The sequence below is a fragment of the Trichomonas vaginalis genome, chromosome IV (assembly GCF_026262505.1).
Source record: "Trichomonas vaginalis G3 chromosome IV, whole genome shotgun sequence".
Lineage (NCBI taxonomy): Eukaryota > Parabasalia > Trichomonadida > Trichomonadidae > Trichomonas > Trichomonas vaginalis.
This window is the reverse complement of record NC_067206.1, coordinates 28,893,359-28,911,624: the sequence shown is the minus strand read 5'-3', so window position 1 is coordinate 28,911,624 and position 18,266 is coordinate 28,893,359. Positions and strand designations below refer to the sequence as shown.

At 30.9% G+C, this 18,266-nt stretch overlaps 5 protein-coding genes across 5 annotated transcripts, besides 12 other annotated features; 1 reads left to right on the top strand and 4 right to left on the bottom strand.

Annotated features, from left to right (window-relative positions):
* Positions 1-2,418: part of a mobile genetic element that runs on past the window's edge.
* Positions 1,790-2,418: a terminal%2Cinverted (terminal inverted repeat of Maverick-1C transposon ID:TVAGG3_0187340).
* A 61-nt stretch (positions 2,419-2,479) lies between these two features.
* Positions 2,480-3,562, bottom strand: TVAGG3_0187330 (ribonuclease H-like family; the record flags this gene model as incomplete). The annotated part of the gene is made up of 1 exon (XM_001310992.2): positions 2,480-3,562. One exon carries the CDS (start codon positions 3,560-3,562, stop codon positions 2,480-2,482), a length of 1,083 nt encoding a protein of 360 aa, XP_001310993.2.
* A 2,636-nt stretch (positions 3,563-6,198) lies between these two features.
* Positions 6,199-6,834: a mobile genetic element.
* Positions 6,835-7,631: 797 nt separating this feature from the next.
* Positions 7,632-8,293, bottom strand: TVAGG3_0187310 (RNA polymerase II transcription regulator recruiting protein; the record flags this gene model as incomplete). The annotated part of the gene is made up of 1 exon (XM_001310993.2): positions 7,776-8,270. The coding sequence occupies one exon, from the start codon at positions 8,268-8,270 to the stop codon at positions 7,776-7,778; it is 495 nt and encodes a 164-aa protein (XP_001310994.1).
* Positions 8,294-9,799: 1,506 nt separating this feature from the next.
* TVAGG3_0187300 (tubulin polyglutamylase TTLl11 family) lies at positions 9,800-11,602 on the bottom strand (the record flags this gene model as incomplete). Its single annotated transcript, XM_001310994.2, has 1 exon — positions 9,800-11,602. The coding sequence occupies one exon, from the start codon at positions 11,600-11,602 to the stop codon at positions 9,800-9,802; it is 1,803 nt and encodes a 600-aa protein (XP_001310995.1).
* An 11-nt stretch (positions 11,603-11,613) lies between these two features.
* Positions 11,614-11,643: a terminal%2Cinverted (terminal inverted repeat of MuDR-3_TvMULE3 transposon ID:TVAGG3_0187290).
* Positions 11,614-12,393: a mobile genetic element.
* Positions 12,364-12,393: a terminal%2Cinverted (terminal inverted repeat of MuDR-3_TvMULE3 transposon ID:TVAGG3_0187290).
* A 727-nt stretch (positions 12,394-13,120) lies between these two features.
* Positions 13,121-13,150: a terminal%2Cinverted (terminal inverted repeat of MuDR-3_TvMULE3 transposon ID:TVAGG3_0187280).
* Positions 13,121-13,681: a mobile genetic element.
* Positions 13,652-13,681: a terminal%2Cinverted (terminal inverted repeat of MuDR-3_TvMULE3 transposon ID:TVAGG3_0187280).
* Positions 13,682-14,478: 797 nt separating this feature from the next.
* Positions 14,479-15,104, top strand: TVAGG3_0187270 (RNA polymerase II transcription regulator recruiting protein; the record flags this gene model as incomplete). The annotated part of the gene is made up of 1 exon (XM_001310995.1): positions 14,489-14,962. The coding sequence occupies one exon, from the start codon at positions 14,489-14,491 to the stop codon at positions 14,960-14,962; it is 474 nt and encodes a 157-aa protein (XP_001310996.1).
* Positions 15,105-15,410: 306 nt separating this feature from the next.
* Positions 15,411-16,451: a mobile genetic element.
* Positions 16,452-16,615: 164 nt separating this feature from the next.
* Positions 16,616-17,140, bottom strand: TVAGG3_0187250 (EF-hand family; the record flags this gene model as incomplete). Its single annotated transcript, XM_001310996.1, has 1 exon — positions 16,616-17,140. One exon carries the CDS (start codon positions 17,138-17,140, stop codon positions 16,616-16,618), a length of 525 nt encoding a protein of 174 aa, XP_001310997.1.
* An 89-nt stretch (positions 17,141-17,229) lies between these two features.
* Positions 17,230-17,266: a mobile genetic element.
* Positions 17,230-17,266: a terminal%2Cinverted (terminal inverted repeat of Banshee-A3 transposon ID:TVAGG3_0187240).
* Positions 17,267-18,266: the final 1,000 nt, after the last annotated feature.

The window sequence follows — 18,266 nt, the reverse complement described above, 5'->3', positions numbered from 1 at the left end:
CAGGACAAATTGTTAGTGGTCCAATTACAGCAGGAAAATCATTTGATTTTAAGCTTCGTTTAAGAATTTCCTGTTAGAAGATTCCTTCCATTAGAAGCTATTCGATTTATTCCAGCTTTTGCAGGAAACATTCAGCTTAAAGTAAAGTTCAGTAGCGACGCCTTACAATGCACATCTATATCTGTAAATGATATCATTGCTTTCAATCCAACTCTTAAAGTTGCATTTGCTTCAGATTCAAATCCACCGACAAATAAATTTGTTCCATGGAATGAACCATTCACTATGATAACGAAGGCAGTAGAAGCTAGTGGAACAGTTACTATTACAACTGTAACCCAGCAACTATTTCGAACAAAGATGGATTTTAATGAATGTTTCATCATCCAAAGTCATTCTCTTTAGACCCTAACATTTATACAGAATTGTAGAACATTATACAAACGAGGCTTTATGTTTTCCTGTTAAAGTTATGGATTGGATTCCTATGGACGGTTCATTCTCAAAGAATACAGATAGTTCAAGTGCAACATTTACAGCAGCTTATACGCCTATTAATGTTAAAAGTATTTGGGCACTATTTAGAAAGAAACAACTATTATGTTAATTTTGAGAACCCTAAGTTTAAATATCTTCAGCTTTCCATGGGAGCTTATGGAAATATGCCTGCAGAACCTGAAAAATCATATGGACCTGTATTTTATGAAATGGTTGCGAACGCCTGCAATACAAACAATGATATGATAGGATTTAATGAAGATGTTATGAGGTCATTGGTGGATGATGGTAGTGTGGAACATAAATGGGATAGCTATGACAACACACATTTCTTATGTGGTTTTCCAACAGAAGTGGACTTTTGCTTCCAGCAAGGTCAAACATCTACTGCTCCAATAACATACAAATTGTCTGTTAAAGGACCTATTGAACTAGCAACTGAAAATGTACCAAAGCCACTTATTGGATTTATGAGGGATTGTTGCTTTGCCATTCAGGTGCGTGCTAATGGCATCCATAATAAGATTAGATGACTATAACTTAGCTACGGACGACAGTGAGGAATAAATGATGAACGTTTATTTTAAGCTTATAATGAGTTTCTCAAGCTCTCGTGAACCTTCACCATCTATGAAACAAACTTTACCAAACGATTATGGAGCACCTATTGAATATTTATTACGAGCTGCACAATGGCAAAGAGCAGTCTCACCAAGGTTAGGTGTTCCACCAGCTCCTGTCAAAATAGCATTTGGTCAAGTCCTTATATAAGATATGGTCTCCACACTAGGTTTGCTAGCTACAGCAGGAGCAGTTATGATGTTGAAAGAAATAAAGCAAATGTTGTAAATAATACTGAAGTAGCTGAAGTTAAACAAACTCCAACACCTTCAAAGCAAAACCTTCAATGACTCCTGAACCTATGGAAGTACAAACTCCTGTTCAAAGTCAACTCCTAAACCGACGCCATTTAAACCAGAACCTACTCCTCAAATAAATCGTAAACTCCTGCGTTTCCTTACTGAAAAAATAACGTTATTTTTATTTAATATTAAATTTTATTTGATTGAAATGACAAATAAAGTCACTGAAGCAATGAAACAAAAGTTTTTGGTAGAATACATTAAATCAGGAACTATTCCAGAAGGTTTTTACATTCATACTATGAAGGATGGTAGAGTTCAGTTTAGAAAGATAAAGCAACCATTAGATAGAGAAGGTATATTAAGGAAGATTAAACTTCATGAGGACAACATTGCTGAACTTAAGAAGAAGTTAGAAGAGTTGGAGAAAGGAAGAGAGTTATAAAGCAATGAATTCAACAGGGTGAAAAACCGGGTGAAAAAAGAGGTGAGATCTCACCACTTCACCTAAATTTATTTTTGTGCTATGTTTTCATACGTGTGAGGGTGGTGATATCATTAATTTTTAAGTTTATTTTTTATTTTATTTTTATATAAATGACAGAACAAAAGCAACTCATACAAATCAAAACATATAACAAACATACATTTAAACATTTATTCTTCCTTCCTGAGTATAACATGTTCTTTACACTTCATCCTAGACCAGTTGACTATACACTGACTGTTTATAAAGATTGTCATGGTAGTTTTATAAAAACTTATGATGATGAAGGTAAGTTAACAAGACTATGCATTTCAAAACTTGAGAAACTTTATGACTTCAAGTATGACTACAATAGAGTTAACATTGACGATGAAGATATTGAAGAAAATTTATGAGAACGTTTATTTTTTCATTAGTGAGTTCGTTAGTGAGGTGAAATGGTTGGCGGCTTTGTAAATATTTAAGGTTAAGTTCGTTTTTGCGTTCGTGTTGTAAAATATACGTTAGCGGTTTCGTAAAGTGTCAAACCGTTATCTTGGGTAAGGTGGAACGCAGTGCCGCCGTACCCAAGATAGTTTTACTAACTGTCAAGCAGCATCAAGGAGCTACGGCAGCAAGAGGCTACGGCAAGTTAAAGATCAGTCAGATCTGGAAATATCTTTTTCAGGATTTCATTTGTCATGAAAAGCTTCAATAGGATTCTACACTTTATTAGATCTTCACGTGCGTTTTGATTAAACCTATTACGCAGGTTCCGCACAATTGAAATCATTCTTTCCACATCAGCTTCGGTTGCAGCAATAGACATGAATTTTAAGGCAATCTCTTTCAATGCCTTGAAATTTGCATCACATGCTACCCAAAACCTTTGATCCAAGCAGGTGAGGTCGGTGTTGTTCCTGATTTCACTCTCATTCATATGTATAAAGTTGGAAAGAGCTTTCTTGTACTCATTAGCTATGCTCTTGGCCGAACTTCTCTTGTAGAACCTCGCTTCTGCTTCTGCACGTCTCGAAAGCATCTCGATCATAAAATCGTTGAAGCTGTACTCTTCCACTTCTTGCATTGACAGAGACGCCCATTCACCAAGGTTCCTGCCTAGTCTCCTCCTTGGTTCATTCTCTTCAACTTCTTCATCCTGAGCAATGTCTTCTGCATCTACTTGGCCATCACCTTCAATTGCTTCGTTCTCAATCTCGGGCTCTTCTATATCTAGATTTCTGTCCAATTGATCCTCTGCCACTTCATCCAAATGATCAGGGGTGTAGCTCCTTGGAGGGATTTCAAGTTCAGCATTGATAGGTATTGGTTCTTGGAAGAAGAGTGAAACGTCTGGCTTGTACTCAGTATGCATGTTCAATTCTGCGCGGATGACTGACCGGCCCCATGGAGTTAGACCAAAGGCAAATTTCATCAAAGCGTAGTTGCCCTGTTTGTCAAAAACTTCATTCATGTTGGCGATTAATGCATCTGCAATGCGCTTTGACGAACTTGATAATTCAGGACGATTTGCAATTCCGGTCAACTGCTCAATCGTCGATTGAAACATTGGATAGATGTAGCAGAAGCAGCCAACGTCACTCTCTGCATAATTCAAGAGTTTCTTGATTGGTAAAAGAATCTCTTCGAAATTTAACAACCATTGTGGAAGTCCATCCTTGAAATCAATTCCCATATCCCTTAAGATCTGAACAGATTCCGGTGGATCATCCATATTGAACAATTCATAAATTTTAGGGTGTTTTTCTTTTATCCACTTCAGAAGATCCCAGAAAAACATCCAGCGATGATCCGGAACATGAATAACCCTCATATTCAATGCCCTTCTCGTGTCCGGCTTCGATAACTCCTTGCTTATCGCTTTGCAATAATTAATTTGCATTGCGAAAGCTGCACAATTGTCTGCCGTATGCTTCACCACTAAGTTGAGGAGATGCGCAACACATCGGATATAAACGGTTTGAAGACCCGGATATAGTGCTCCGCATCTCCTCCAGTGGCACAGCCCTTTAACTTGGGCGGGGCATCCATCGGCAACAATTGCAGAAAGGAAATCCTTTGGGAAGGTAAAACATTCAAAGAAATTATTGTAATCCCTGGCATTCCAACCATCAGCGATCATAGTATCAATGAAGATATGGTTCTTCATTTTTGCTGGATTGCTAGCCATCACAAAAAAGCCATGCCGGCTTCCGTGTGATGCCGCATCAATTGTTATCGAATAGTAGCCCATCTTGTCAAGCTCAACGTGTATTTTTGGAGCTACCAAGTCGGCTAATGTAATGATTCCATCCCTTATCTCGTCTCTTCTATATGGGATCTTGAGTTGAAAATTGATTACTCCCTTGAAGGTGGAGTAGACATGTCGGGCGAAATCTTCTAGTACACCTGAAGCGGCCATATTGATTGACATGTTGGTATCCACAACAAATTTTACAACATAAAGTAATTTTCTATCTTGTTTTATTAAATCTCTTCTCGTATATGGATTATTTTCACATTGTATTTGATATATATGCTGATGATCTTCATCAAATTCTGATGGTTTTCGATGATAAATGCAGCGCATATATGTTTTTGTTAGTAAATTGTAATGTATCGCTAAACAGTAACAATAAAGTCTTTTTCGTTCTTTCGATTTTTCGCTTGTATCTGGAAGATAAGCAATATTGAAACATACTCGACATTTATTATTAGTTGAGAATTTAGTATCCTCGAATTTTGGTAAGGGAGGTACTTTTCGAGGGATATTTTTGGGAGGAAGTTTGCAATCAATCCATCCCTCAAATTTGGATTCATATTCATCTTGTGTTTCAGTCATTAATTCTTAAAAATAAAAAGGTAAAAACTAAATAAAATGGGTAAAATTCAATAGTGTCTGTGCTATCGTTCAATTTGAAGGTGTCTTTTGAAACCGCAAGACACATTGAATTTTTGAATAGTGTATTATGGTTTGACAGACACCAATGAAAAAAATAAAATGATATTTATTTTAAATATATAAGATCCTTATATAAAATATAAATATTTTATCGTTTTATTTTCTTGTTTTAGAAATGTTTTTTATTGAAAAATCAATAAAACTAACTCCAAAATAAAATTTTTGATTTAAGGACACTATGATGACACCAGGCAAATCTTCCAAGACACCTATCGTCGGGAATCTAACAACCCTAATTCTATTTCATTTATCACATAATTAAAAAAATAATGTATTTGTTGTATGAAACGATAAAAAAATAAAAAATTTATACATCATTCCACATTTCTTTATCTTTTAATTGGTGTCAAAGTTATAAAAAGTATAAATTGTAAAGAGTGGGATCAGATTCAAAAAATTGCAGAAAAAAGTGATATTTGGAATGGTAATCTCAAAAAGTCATTATTAATAGGTGATTTAAAAACATCCTTAAATTTGCAAAATGATATTGTCCTTCCAGACGTAGAGTTTCCATGCGACCATTCATACCTTGTCAAAAATAAAGTTATCCGATATAAATAACCAACAACAATAAGGGATGAACATTATAAATCCCTAAAGGTCATTCAAAATTATCAGAGACGATCAAATCAATGAGAAAAAAATTTTCTTTATCAAACGAATTTCGAAAAAATGTAGATTATTAAAATAGCTTTGAAATATAGTAAGAAATATTAATGAATATTTCTCACAATTTTTTGTTGGTGCGAAACGAATAAAACCAAAATATGATATTTTTGTTGCATGCTAAGTAGTGTCAACGATAGAAATTGAGAGCCTGTTAATCGTCGAGGAAGTACGATTATTTTTTGCGCGAAAAAGTATCTTAAAATATGATTATTAATATGTTTTTAAAATAAAAAATTTGAAAGTTAATTTGAGATTCTCATATAATTTTTTGAATGAAAAAATAAATATAGTCTATATGAGTTTTTGAATAATCACACTTGAGATATATCTAAAAAATAATTAAAAATAGAGTTTGAGAAGACTTTTCAAGATGTAATGAAAAGTGTGATATAGAAAATAATTATAGATATTTTAATTTTATATATTGTGCTAAGCATTATATTAAATTCTTAGGAAAAACACTTTTCATAAGTATTCAATATTTGAAAATACGCTCCAAAAAAGAATAGATTCTTTTATATTCGCTTATATAAAAGGAGACTCTCTATCAGATGCGAATGCATGAATCCAGCACCTCTGATAGAGAGTTTCCTCTTATATAAGCGGATCTTTTTCATGAGTTATTGTTAATATAAAAACATAAAAATCTACCAATATGAGAAATTAAACCCTGCGAGGCACCAGTCTAGAACTGGCACTTCGCAGGGTTTAATTTCTCTTGACAAAATACAATAATCAAATGCTCCAAAGTTTTCAAATTTTTATTAGGAATAGGAGCCTACAAAGCACTGATTATATATCAGTGCCTGGTAGGCTCCTATTCCTTCTCTAAATGGGAGAAACTTTGTTTGAATAAGATAACATGCGAACAAAGTTTCTCCCATTTAGAGTGGGATTTGGAGGGTGGGAGGTACATAGATAGACTATGTATCTCTCACCCTCCAATTCCCTCGGGAAAGTTCGAAAACTCGGTCGCAATCAGATAAAATTGCGACCGAGTTTTCGAACTTTCTATTAGGAATAGGAGCCTACAAAGCACTGATTATATATCAGTGCCTGGTAGGCTCCTATTCCTTCTCTAAATGGAGAAACTTTGTTTGAATAAGATAACATGCGAACAAAGTTTCTCCCATTTAGAGTGGGATTTGGAGGGTGGGAGGTACATAGATAGACTATGTATCTCTCACCCTCCAATTCCCTCGGGAAAGTTCGAAAACTTTGGTGCAATCAGCAACGATTGCACCAAAGTTTTTGCGTTTAATTGAAGGAATTGTTCTTTATGATATATACAGTTACAATGCATATATCATAAGGAGCAATTCCTTCCAGATATCTGGCAAACTTGCTCGCAATGGTTCACAATTGCGAACAAGTTTTGTCATTTGTCAAGAGAAATTAAACCCTGCGAAGTGCCAGTTCTAGACTGGTGCCTCGCAGGGTTTAATTTCTCATATTGGTAGATTTTTATGTTTTTATATTAACAATAACTCATGAAAAAGATCCGCTTATATAAGAGGAAACTCTCTATCAGAGGTGCTGAATTCATGCATTCGCATCTGATAGAGAGTTTCCTTTTATATAAGCAAATATAAGAGAATCTATTTTTTTTGGAGCGTATTCTCAAATATTGAATACTTATGAAAAGTGTTTTTTTCTAAAAATCTCAGAATATATTTACAATAGTAAAATAAATAAGATATTTAAATTTATTTTTAAATGCTTTTTTATATGAGATTCTCAAAAGTTATATCAAAAGTCTGTTTTTTCTAAAATCTAATATCATAATCTATTTCTCATTTTAAGTACATCTTAATTCATTTTATTTTCTATATTTTTTTCAATATTTTTGAGGGAATTGTGTTGCTTCCCCGACGATAAAATTGAGAGGTTTACACATTGACACTACTTAGCATGCAACATTTTAATAGTTAAATGATATTCAAGATTAATTTCATAAATTGAAATTCATTTTAACCTCAATCCTCTCAAAATTGAATTCAATATACACTACTTTTATTAAAAAATTTTACTCAATTATTCATCAAAATAATTATAATAATATTATAGACTTATTTTGAGCAATTATCTAAGCCATCTTTCAAAATTTCTGAGATTACTTTCAAATCTTTCTCAAATTTTCAAGAAAATAGAAACGATTATTCTCTGAAAATGAAATTTTAATACGAAATAAGTTTTTTAATTATAGAATAGAGTAAACCGTTTTTTTAATCATACATATAAATGGTGAAAAACTATAACCAACATTAAGGCAATAACTTCAATATTTTTTGCTATTGTGGAAATATAAAATTTCACTTCAATCAAATCCAAACTCATTATCGTTAGAAGTGAAGTCGATAGACTCAAAAAAAGTCTCGAGGTTCGTAGCATCAAAAGGATCCGCCGCTGGCGCTTCTAAATTATTTTTTCTTAAGATTTCAATTTGTTTTGGGGGTATATAAGTTTCTGGTGATTGAGTGGATTCTTTTTCTAGTTTTTGAAGGCGTGATTTGATCTGAGAAACAGAATGACCAGGTAAGTAAATTTGAATCTTATTCCATCTACGACCCAATATCTTGTATTTTTGAATTAAAGTTTCATCTTCATCACCAGTCCATACAACGCTATTTCTTCTCTTTGATAACACGTTTTTCCAACGATCATGGCATTGGTGAACATTGCGACCCGGCATTCTTGAGGCAATTGTTACCCAATTCTTCAACTTCTCTTCTACTATAAGACGTCTGAGTTCTTTGTCTTCCTCTGGTGTGAATTTAATCATTGGATACTTCTTATCTTCGTCGTCGGACATTAAAATAAAATAATTTTGAGCAGTTCTCTGTTTCGTGTATTGCTAAAAATTTGATAAGAGTCATTGAAATATTTATGAGAGCAAATTTTGTTAGAACCATTTGACAAAACAATTCTGACAAATTGAATCGGGGTAACAAATGAAGATTGACTTCACAAATAAAAAAAGTATTCAGGATATCATGTTATATACAAAACACAATTTCTCAGGGAATTATTTCTGAAATAATTTTTTTTTGTTTTTTCATAAATCATGATTTGGGAATTAATTTTACCCTTTTAGCAATTCAAAGTTATTTAGACAATAAAGAGTTTAATCAGGAGTATCCGAACAAATATCGCAAATGACGATCAAGAAGATGATAACCGTTGGATGAAAATTTTTTTCAATCCTAGTAATTATAATTAATTTGTTTATCAATGAAGAATACAATAATATTGATTTTATTATCATGCCTCTCAAAAAATTATTTTCACTTAGGATTGTAAGAACAAGCCTTCAGACTTTACTTGATCGACCAATATTTATACAAAACAATATAAGGCCATATAGATATAGTTAATTTACCTTCTGCTTCTATCATCTCAAAAAAATTAAATAAGTTATCGATTTACAATTTAAAACCATTTGTTTCGAAAAATGAAACTTACCAAATATTTTGTATTTCAATCTATTTTTGATTTAACAATGATAATTTTTAAAACAATAAAATTACGAATTATGGAACATTATTAAGCCTTCATATATAAAGGTTTATATCTTTATATTATAAATTTAGAATTATGTTAGGATGTAGAAAATTTGAATAATTACTTTTTAAAAATTCTTGTAAAATTTTCATTATGATACTCTCTTTCAGAAGAATATCCGATATGAATATTTTCAACAAACTCTACAGCGGTCAATTTTCAAATTTTCAATGAAAATAATTTATTATCGATTTTTTCAATGTGAGCATACAAAAATGTAAATTCAAAAAACATTCCCTTATATTTATTTACATATAACAAATCATTCTCTTTTTAATATTACATTCAAATCACTTTTGATAATTGTTTTCATATTAGACCACTTATCATATTTTTATCTAAAAATAACAAATATACTTTTGTTTTTATATTACCATCCGAAAACTTTTTAATTGAATTTTATCAAAACTTCTTCTGCCCATTATTCGATAAGTTGTCACATCACTTTTCCCGCTAATAAGATTGATTTCGATTTTTGATCTTTGTTTTTCAATGTTTTATTTCTTCACTATACCATTTCCTCGGCTATTTTTGCAATATTTCATTTATTTATTGTCGGATTTTGATAATTCCATTTGATATATAAACCTTTTAAATGATTTGACAATTGGACTTTGCATTTCATAAACAAAAAACAATTTCTGATCCATTAATTTGGTTCAATCAACTTCGATTCAAAACAATAATGGATTTCTTTGAATTTCATACATTTTTAGAGAATCCGAATACAATTTCATGAATAAATAACATTTATTTCAATAACAAAAAACAATTTTATATCTATTTCGAAATCAATGCTCTATCAATGTATTTCTGGATTAAATTCGCCTTTATTTTGGTTGGCTTTTTATCAGTGTCGGATATTGTCTTTAACATGCTTTTAATATTCTGGAAAAGCGAAGAATATGTGGTTGTATTAATTTGTTTTTGTGTGTTATAGATTCTATCCCTTTCTTCTGCTTCAATTACCGGGTTCTTCGGAAGCATGTTAAAGTTTTGGAAGACAGTTGTTTCATCCTCTCTTCTTTTTACAACAGTTGATTTCGGTCTCGAAGCCAATGGAATATCAGCTAACTTGGAAGCAGGCCGGACTGTTTTAAGAGGTAATGGATGATATAATGGAGCTCTTTGAACGTTTGGAGTCTTTTTTGTAACTTTAATTGTCGAATTACTTGATTTTATGTAGGGACCAGTTTTCTTAGAAGCAGAAATACGTCTATCTGTTAAAGGAGTTTTAAGTTGATTTTCACGAATCAACTGCTGTTGAAGATGTTCTTTTCTAATTTGAGAAGCTTTTGTTTCTCTACACATTGCGAGTTGTGAAGCTTCGAAAGCTTTATCTAGGACAGCTTGAGTTTCGTGAAGTATCTTGGGGTCTGTTATTGGATAAATTTGTCTCCAATTTGTTTCTTTTGCGATTTCTGTTTCAGTATTTGGATTAAAATCACAAATTTGAGTGGCCGTTGAACTACAGAACATATATTTCTTCATTGCTTGATTATATCTCTTTCTGAATGATGGCTTTAGATCAATAATTTTCATTGCTCCTATAACACACGATCTTTTTAAGGCTTCATCAAAAGGACTGCCTGTACTGAGACTTGGCATTGTGTTTACTTCGATCAACCATGGATTTAAATGCTCATCAATTAAGATATCAAATCCAAGTATCTCAAAACATCTACTTTTGCCATCATTTGCAGTAACAGTTGTATGATAAGTCGCTTGTAAGTGTGGCTGAATTGATATTAGCGTTAATCTGATGATCATATCGATTCTGTCTTTAAGTTTTTGAACATCAGCGCCTTCAACTTCGCTGATTCTTTTAAACACACTTGTCATGGTACGTTTACTTCCTGTTTCAGGAGCTATATCTGTATCATTTGTTTGGAAGTTCTCTGAGTTCTTGTTAAGCGAGAAATTTGTAAGATGTGAATAGCAATCTGATAAATTGCTAGTCTTTGGCTTTTTATAAGGCTCTGTACAAAACCTTGCCATTCCTTCATTATGAATATATAAGCGAAGAGGAGCTACTGATGTAACTAGAGCGTAAATTCTGAGATCAAACTTGTAGCCATCAATAAGGAATGGTTCAACGTATTGTTGAGCTACTGCACTATCATTGTACTCCTCTATTAAAGAAGTATCCTGGACGAGTTTGATTCCTCGCCCTTGACATCCAGTATCGGGTTTAATTATAAATGTTCTTTTTGATTTAAATGGTATCGATTGCATATATTCGCATAGCTCTGAAGCAGATCGCGGTAATATAAAAGTTTTCGGGTGAAAGTTGTAAATATTTGGAATAATTCTTGACATAAGGTCCATTGCTTTCGATAATTCTACTTTGTGCGCAATGCCTGACATACCTGGAAAGTGATTATAAAATTGGTATCGTTTTAAATTCGCTGCAAGCTCCGAACCTCCTTCGTTATCACACCAAAAGAGGGTGTTTTTCACTTTAGATTCTGTTACTTTCCATCCCATTTCTTTCACACATTTCTTTATGAGAGGATAATGCGTTGCTTTAAGATTGACATAAATTACGTTCTTTGGTTTCTTATTTGGAGTTGATTCTTGCATGATTTTAGCAGGAGTAGGGGTAATTTTAGCTAAAAGTGACACACTCGTGAAGGGTGTGATTACCGATCGGTAATTTCGACAGTTTAGAATTTAAAATTTTTTATGGAACTGTTGCGAGTTTCATAAAGAATTTAAGGAATATAAGCAAAGATTTGAATCAAAATCTTAGACCTAAGCCGCTCGATTCGCTCGCGGCTTCCGCGAATTACAGATCAGCAAAGATTTGAATCAAAATCTTCGAACTAAGCCGATCGCTTTGCTCGCGGCTTTCTTTATTATTTTAAATTTGCATATTTCCATCAAAAGTTCATAAGGTAAAAAATTTCGTTTATTTTTACTAAGAAAAAAAAGGTTTTTGATAATAAATTTATTTTATTTCGAAAAAGTAGCAATAATCGTAAAAGGGTATTGATAGGCTTGCTAAAGTAACTAATTTTAGCTGTCAAATACTTTTGTATTTTGAAGTAAATTAGTATAAATTTGTTTTTACTTTTATTTCGAAAAAGTAACAATAATCGTAAAAGGGTATTGATAGGCTTGCTAAAGTAACTAATTTTAGCTGTCAAATACTTTTGTATTTTGAAGTAAATTAGTATAAATTTGATATTATTTTAACTCCCTTTGAAAACCTCAATTTTCCATACAGAGGGAACGGGAATAGCATCCAATATTCCCTGAGAATGGTTGCGCATTCTCAGTTCCCTCTATATTTCGAACGAAGCTCTCATCGGTCTTTTTTTAATACTAAACGTTTTTTTTTCTGTCACTTTTAGCTAAAATTTGGGTTTGCCCTTACAAAACTTTGCCATATTCCCGACAATTCCGAGTTCAATTATGATATAGTTCCTAATTATCAATAAAGTTTAATGAATTTATTTTACTTTGAATGAGAGATTATTATTGACAATTTTCTCGGTACATTGACAATTTGACATCCTATCATGATTTTCCAATCCAAGGAAATCAATTCGGATCATGGTTTTCATTGTTAAAGCAAAATTCTTCAATATGAGAATTAGATCTATATATTTTCTCTCTTGAAGCGTCTGATAAGTTGTCTAGCTTAATACATCAGTATCGTACATTTTGCATGTGAAAGTAAAATGCTGAAAAATAAGTTCAAGAGATTAGAGTTGTCACTGCATCTCCAAATTTACTTTAAAATATGAGGGTATCAGTTTTCAAGAGAAATAACTTAAATATCATTGACATTCTTCATCAACAGTTCGTTATCAGTTGTGGAATCTATTTGATTGCAACTAGTTCATTTTTTGATGAGTTAATTTCGCTTAACTCTGTTAGCAACTAAATAAAATAAAAAGATAACGAAAGAAGATGATAGAAAACGTAAATAGAATGAATGTAGCATGCTAGATAATATAAGTCATAACAACATTTAGATTTGATTCAAAAATGAACAATTTATTTTGGAAATTGCATGAGGAAATCAAAGACAATAAAGGGCAACGATGAAAGGATATAATTGCAGAGATTTCTTGTGAAATATCAGTTATGATCGAGTAGGGGTAATTTTAGCTAAAAGCGACATGCCTGTAAAAAGTGACACACCCGTGAAGGGTGTGATTACCGATCGGTAATTTCGACAGTTTAGAATTTAAAATTTTTTATGGAACTGTTGCGAGTTTCATAAAGAATTTAAGGAATATAAGCAAAGATTTGAATCAAAATCTTAGACCTAAGCCGCTTGCTAAAGTAACTAATTTTAGCTGTCAAATACTTTTGTATTTTGAAGTAAATTAGTATAAATTTGTTTTTACTTTTATTTCGAAAAAGTAACAATAATCGTAAAAGGGTATTGATAGGCTTGCTAAAGTAACTAATTTTAGCTGTCAAATACTTTTGTATTTTGAAGTAAATTAGTATAAATTTGATATTATTTTAACTCCCTTTGAAAACCTCAATTTTCCATACAGAGGGAACGGGAATAGCATCCAATATTCCCTGAGAATGGTTGCGCATTCTCAGTTCCCTCTATATTTCGAACGAAGCTCTCATCGGTCTTTTTTTTTAATACTAAACGTTTTTTTTTGTCACTTTTAGCTAAAATGTGGGTTTGCCTTAAAAAATGGACATCAAAATTATAAAGTATAGGAAAATAAGACTAGAATAATATTTTAAAGTAAAATGATCATTATCTTGATCGACCATCGATGTATTCAAACTTCCCATAATTTCTTTCAATTGACGTCACTTTTGAATTTTGAGAAGTGTTAACACTATTCAAAATATGATATTTTGATAAAGAAGTGAATTAATGAATATATTATGCTTATGTATTATTTGAGATTATGATATTTTGAACGGACAACTATAATTTAAATTTTTGTAAAAACATTTATCACAATTCACACTATTTTGACAAAATAATTTAGAATACTTGCATTACAACATGAAAGCTAACCAATAATTAAATTAATCCAGTTGAACTTTGAGTTCAACCTAAAAAAATTAAAAATACGAATCTATTATGTGTATATAATGTGTGATGAATCATCCGTAAGTATTTCAAATTTGTTTCAAACCAATTTTTTTCTCTCAATCAACATAATGGATTGAATGCACTTTTTGGTCATCACTCATATTTATGAAGCATATGCATTATTTCCCAATATCTCAAAGATAGCAGAAATAATTTTATCTGAAAATACAATTTTCAATCGAACCATATCAAAGCTTTCAAAACTCTTTGTAATATTTCAATGTAGACATACAAAAATTTGATAAGCTAAAATTTTTTTCAAAAATAATTAACAAATACTATACCTTATATCATAAACATACTACGTCATTAATGGGAACGATAAGTATACTTTCAATTGGTTTCAGAATCGTTTTTGTCAATTTTCAACTTCATTTTTAGACATCATGTCTCCAGTTGGCAAGCCACATCCAAAAGATAAATTCACCCAGTCAGAAGATGATAAGCTTAGACTCCTTGTACAGGTGTTCGGTACATCTAATTGGAAAAAAGTTAGCGAATACATGGTTACAAGAAATCCAAGACAATGTCGCGATAGATATAAAAATTATTTAGCTCCACACCTTAATTCTAGTCCATGGGTTCCTGAAGATGATGCAAAGTTGCTTGCATTAGTTCAGCAAAATGGCCGGAAGTGGTCAATGATCGCAAAGGAGTTCCCAGGAAGAACAGATATTAATATAAAAAGCAGATACTCATTACTTCTTCGCCAAGAAGAAAGAGAAAAGGAGAAACAAAAATTGAATCCAACTCCAGCACCACTTATTCAAAAGTTACAACCAGCTCCAGCTCTTGAATTTGATGATTCTGTTGATCTTTTCGATTTCAACGAACTTCAGGATTTCGATTTTGGATTTTAATTGTTTGGTTTTTTCTGTTAGTTATAAACAAGTATTTTATTTAACCTACTTTTATTTTTAGCTAACTATATCACCTTCCAATTTCCTCGGGAAAAGTTTTTCTCAAAGAGTTTCACTCAAAGTAAAAACATGCTATTCAAACGACCCATAAGCAATTCAAAAATTGAATATTCTTTCAAAATTGAGTCGATCATTCAATTTATACGGGAGTTATTTTATCTCAATTTCTTTGAAAATGATATAATTTCTTTATTCAGCATCTACAAACTATTTTGCAAGTTATCATACTCATTGTAAATTTATTTTTGCTGACTGGTCTATTCAATTATTTCTTTACTATCGATATTTCAATGCTTCATGTTTAAACAGGCCGAGATTCATCAACAGATGATCAGTATTTTAAATTAATTTTTCTTCATTTGGCTCAATATAAAATGCATTCGGTTAAGGGTGCACCCGTATGTACGTTTATTTGAGAGGAGGAGGATTACCCTCTCAATTTTGAGGGATTCGTTAGTTTATTTTCTCGATGAATATGCAATAAAATTTGATTTTTACCTTATCAATATACTTCATATAATATACACATGTTCATGTAAAAACTTTTTTCCAAAATCCTCAGGAATTAAGGGATTTTTGAATTTTCAGAATTTTTTTCGAATTTTTTCGAAAAAAAAATACTTTCAGAACAGCCTTAACGGCTAAGATTTAGGAACAATGTTAAGTATCAAAAAGAAAGGAGGTCTGATATAGACAACATATATCGTTGAAGGTTGAAAAAATCTCTAATATTTGAGCCCAAAATTTCAAATTTTAATTTTTTGAAAAAAGAGGCCACCCGTATGTACGTTTATTTGAGAGGAGGAGGATTATATTTTTGAAATGGTGAAACATTATGAATATGTTAATTATATAATAATATGTATTATTATAAAAAAGAAAAAATAAAGCACGTTAAAATTTTTCTTTCTTGATTTTTTACAAAATCTACTTAGAATTATGCAAAATATGACTAAATAATTATAAATTCCAAGTTAAATTTTAATTTTGATAAATAATTTAAATTTCAAAATATCAAGTTCAGTTCGACTATGTATGTAGTAATTCCTCAATAAAGTGCCAAAACCCTATTAAAATATATGAACATTTTCAACATTTTAATGTTTTTATTTAAAAATTTGATGGAATATGAGCTTCAAACAATTATTATGTAAATAAAAATAATTAAATATATGTATTTATTCGTATTACAACCGTAGTAAGTCGATTCTTCCTTTCTTCTACTGAGGTTTGAATTTGATTTCGAATTGTAAAGAGATTCAAAGGGAAAATACTAGCGGATAAAAACTACCTCCATGAAAGGGTCATAATGAACTCAAGTTGTATTTTTTGATATTTTTTGCTTTTCGAGCCTAAATAGGTAGCCAAGATAATGCCTAAAAATAAGGTTCTAAATTATGAAGTTTACATGATCCTCTCGTGTGCACCCTTAATATTGATTCAGAGAACGAATCAATATAAGTATTGAAAAATCTCAGAAAATGAAATTCAAATTAATGACTACTTTACTAAATCCCTCAATGAGAATTTAGATTCCTAATTTGATAAATAAAGCCATTAAAAGTAAAATAAGTTAAAACATTTAGTAATTTTTCAAATAAGAAGGCAACATTGACTTTTGCCTTTTCCATCATGGGCATCAGTGCTCTTTTTAACTTCAACACCATAATACTTGCAATATTCATAAAATTGTATTGTTCCATTCATATTTTCATCCATCTTTCTCATCTTCTTTGCTTCTTCATAAACATTTGTATTTGGATTGAAGCCTTTATGGAAATCAATTAATTCCTGAAGCTTAACATTACCATCTCTATCTTTATCCATGGCCTGATAAAAGACTTTGAGGATCTCATAAGGATATTTTTCTTCCTCGATTTCTTTGTAATGATCTTTCCATTGGATGAGGAAATTTTGTATAGGCTCCCATTTTGCTTTATCGTTTCTTTCATCATCAAAAGCGCGATATAAATTAGTAATCCAAAGATCTGATTTTGAATCATCAATTGAGCTGATAACAAAAATGAATTCCTCTTTGCTAACGGTTCCATCGCCATTTTCATCAGCTTTTTTAAGGCCACTATCAATGGCTGCTTGGATTTTCTCAGGAGTTGCCATAAAAAATAACGAATTATTTGTTTATTTTTATGGAAGTGGACAATAAAAATTAAATTATTGTCCAAAATGCGTATGAATACGTTCTATTGTAATAAACAGAAATTCATCAAAAGTGACAGCTCTCAATTTTTTGACATTTGTAAATTCTAAATTGAATGAGAAAAATGAAATAATACTAAGCATAATACAATATTCTAGATTTAATTATAATTAGGAAAAAGTTAGTTTTGAGAGTACTTTTCATAGGCATATAGAATGAAATCTTCTGAAAAATAATATCACATAAACTCATATTATTTTCTAATATATAACTATTTTATATAAAAATCAAATTCAATGATCTTAAAAGCGAAGGATAAACCTCAAAATTTACGAATATAATGAGTGGGAATATAATGCTTATCTATCATAAAACCATATGAAATATCAATTTTTGCTTTACGCCTAATTTTTGACGACAATTAGCAAAAAATGTTAAATGTTAACACTCAGTCCATTTGAATATGAAAAATAAAATTGACTTTGATTAAATGTTTTTATTTATCATGCAATTCTTCTTGCGACCAAAGATTTGAATAAAAGTTCAAAAAATAAGATAGCTTAAAAAATAATATACGGTAGTGTTTACTAATAGATGAATAGTATATAAATTCTATTAAAATGGATTTGATCCAAAAAAAATAAAACCAAAATAATTGTTATAATTTAAATGAAGAAGTAATTTAACGATTTATTATATGTCAAATAAAATCGTTTTAAATTACTTTCATTTAAATTATAACAATTAATTTTGGTTTTATATTTTTTTGGATCAAATCCATTTTAATAGAATTTATATACTATTCATCTATTAGTAAACACTACCGTATATTATTTTTTAAGCTATCTTATTTTTTGAACTTTTATTCAAATCTTTGGTCGCAAGAAGAATTGCATGATAAATAAAAACATTTAATCAAAGTCAATTTTATTTTTCATATTCAAATGGACTGAGTGTTAACATTTAACATTTTTTGCTAATTGTCGTCAAAAATTAGGCGTAAAGCAAAAATTGATATTTCATATGGTTTTATGATAGATAAGCATTATATTCCCACTCATTATATTCGTAAATTTTGAGGTTTAT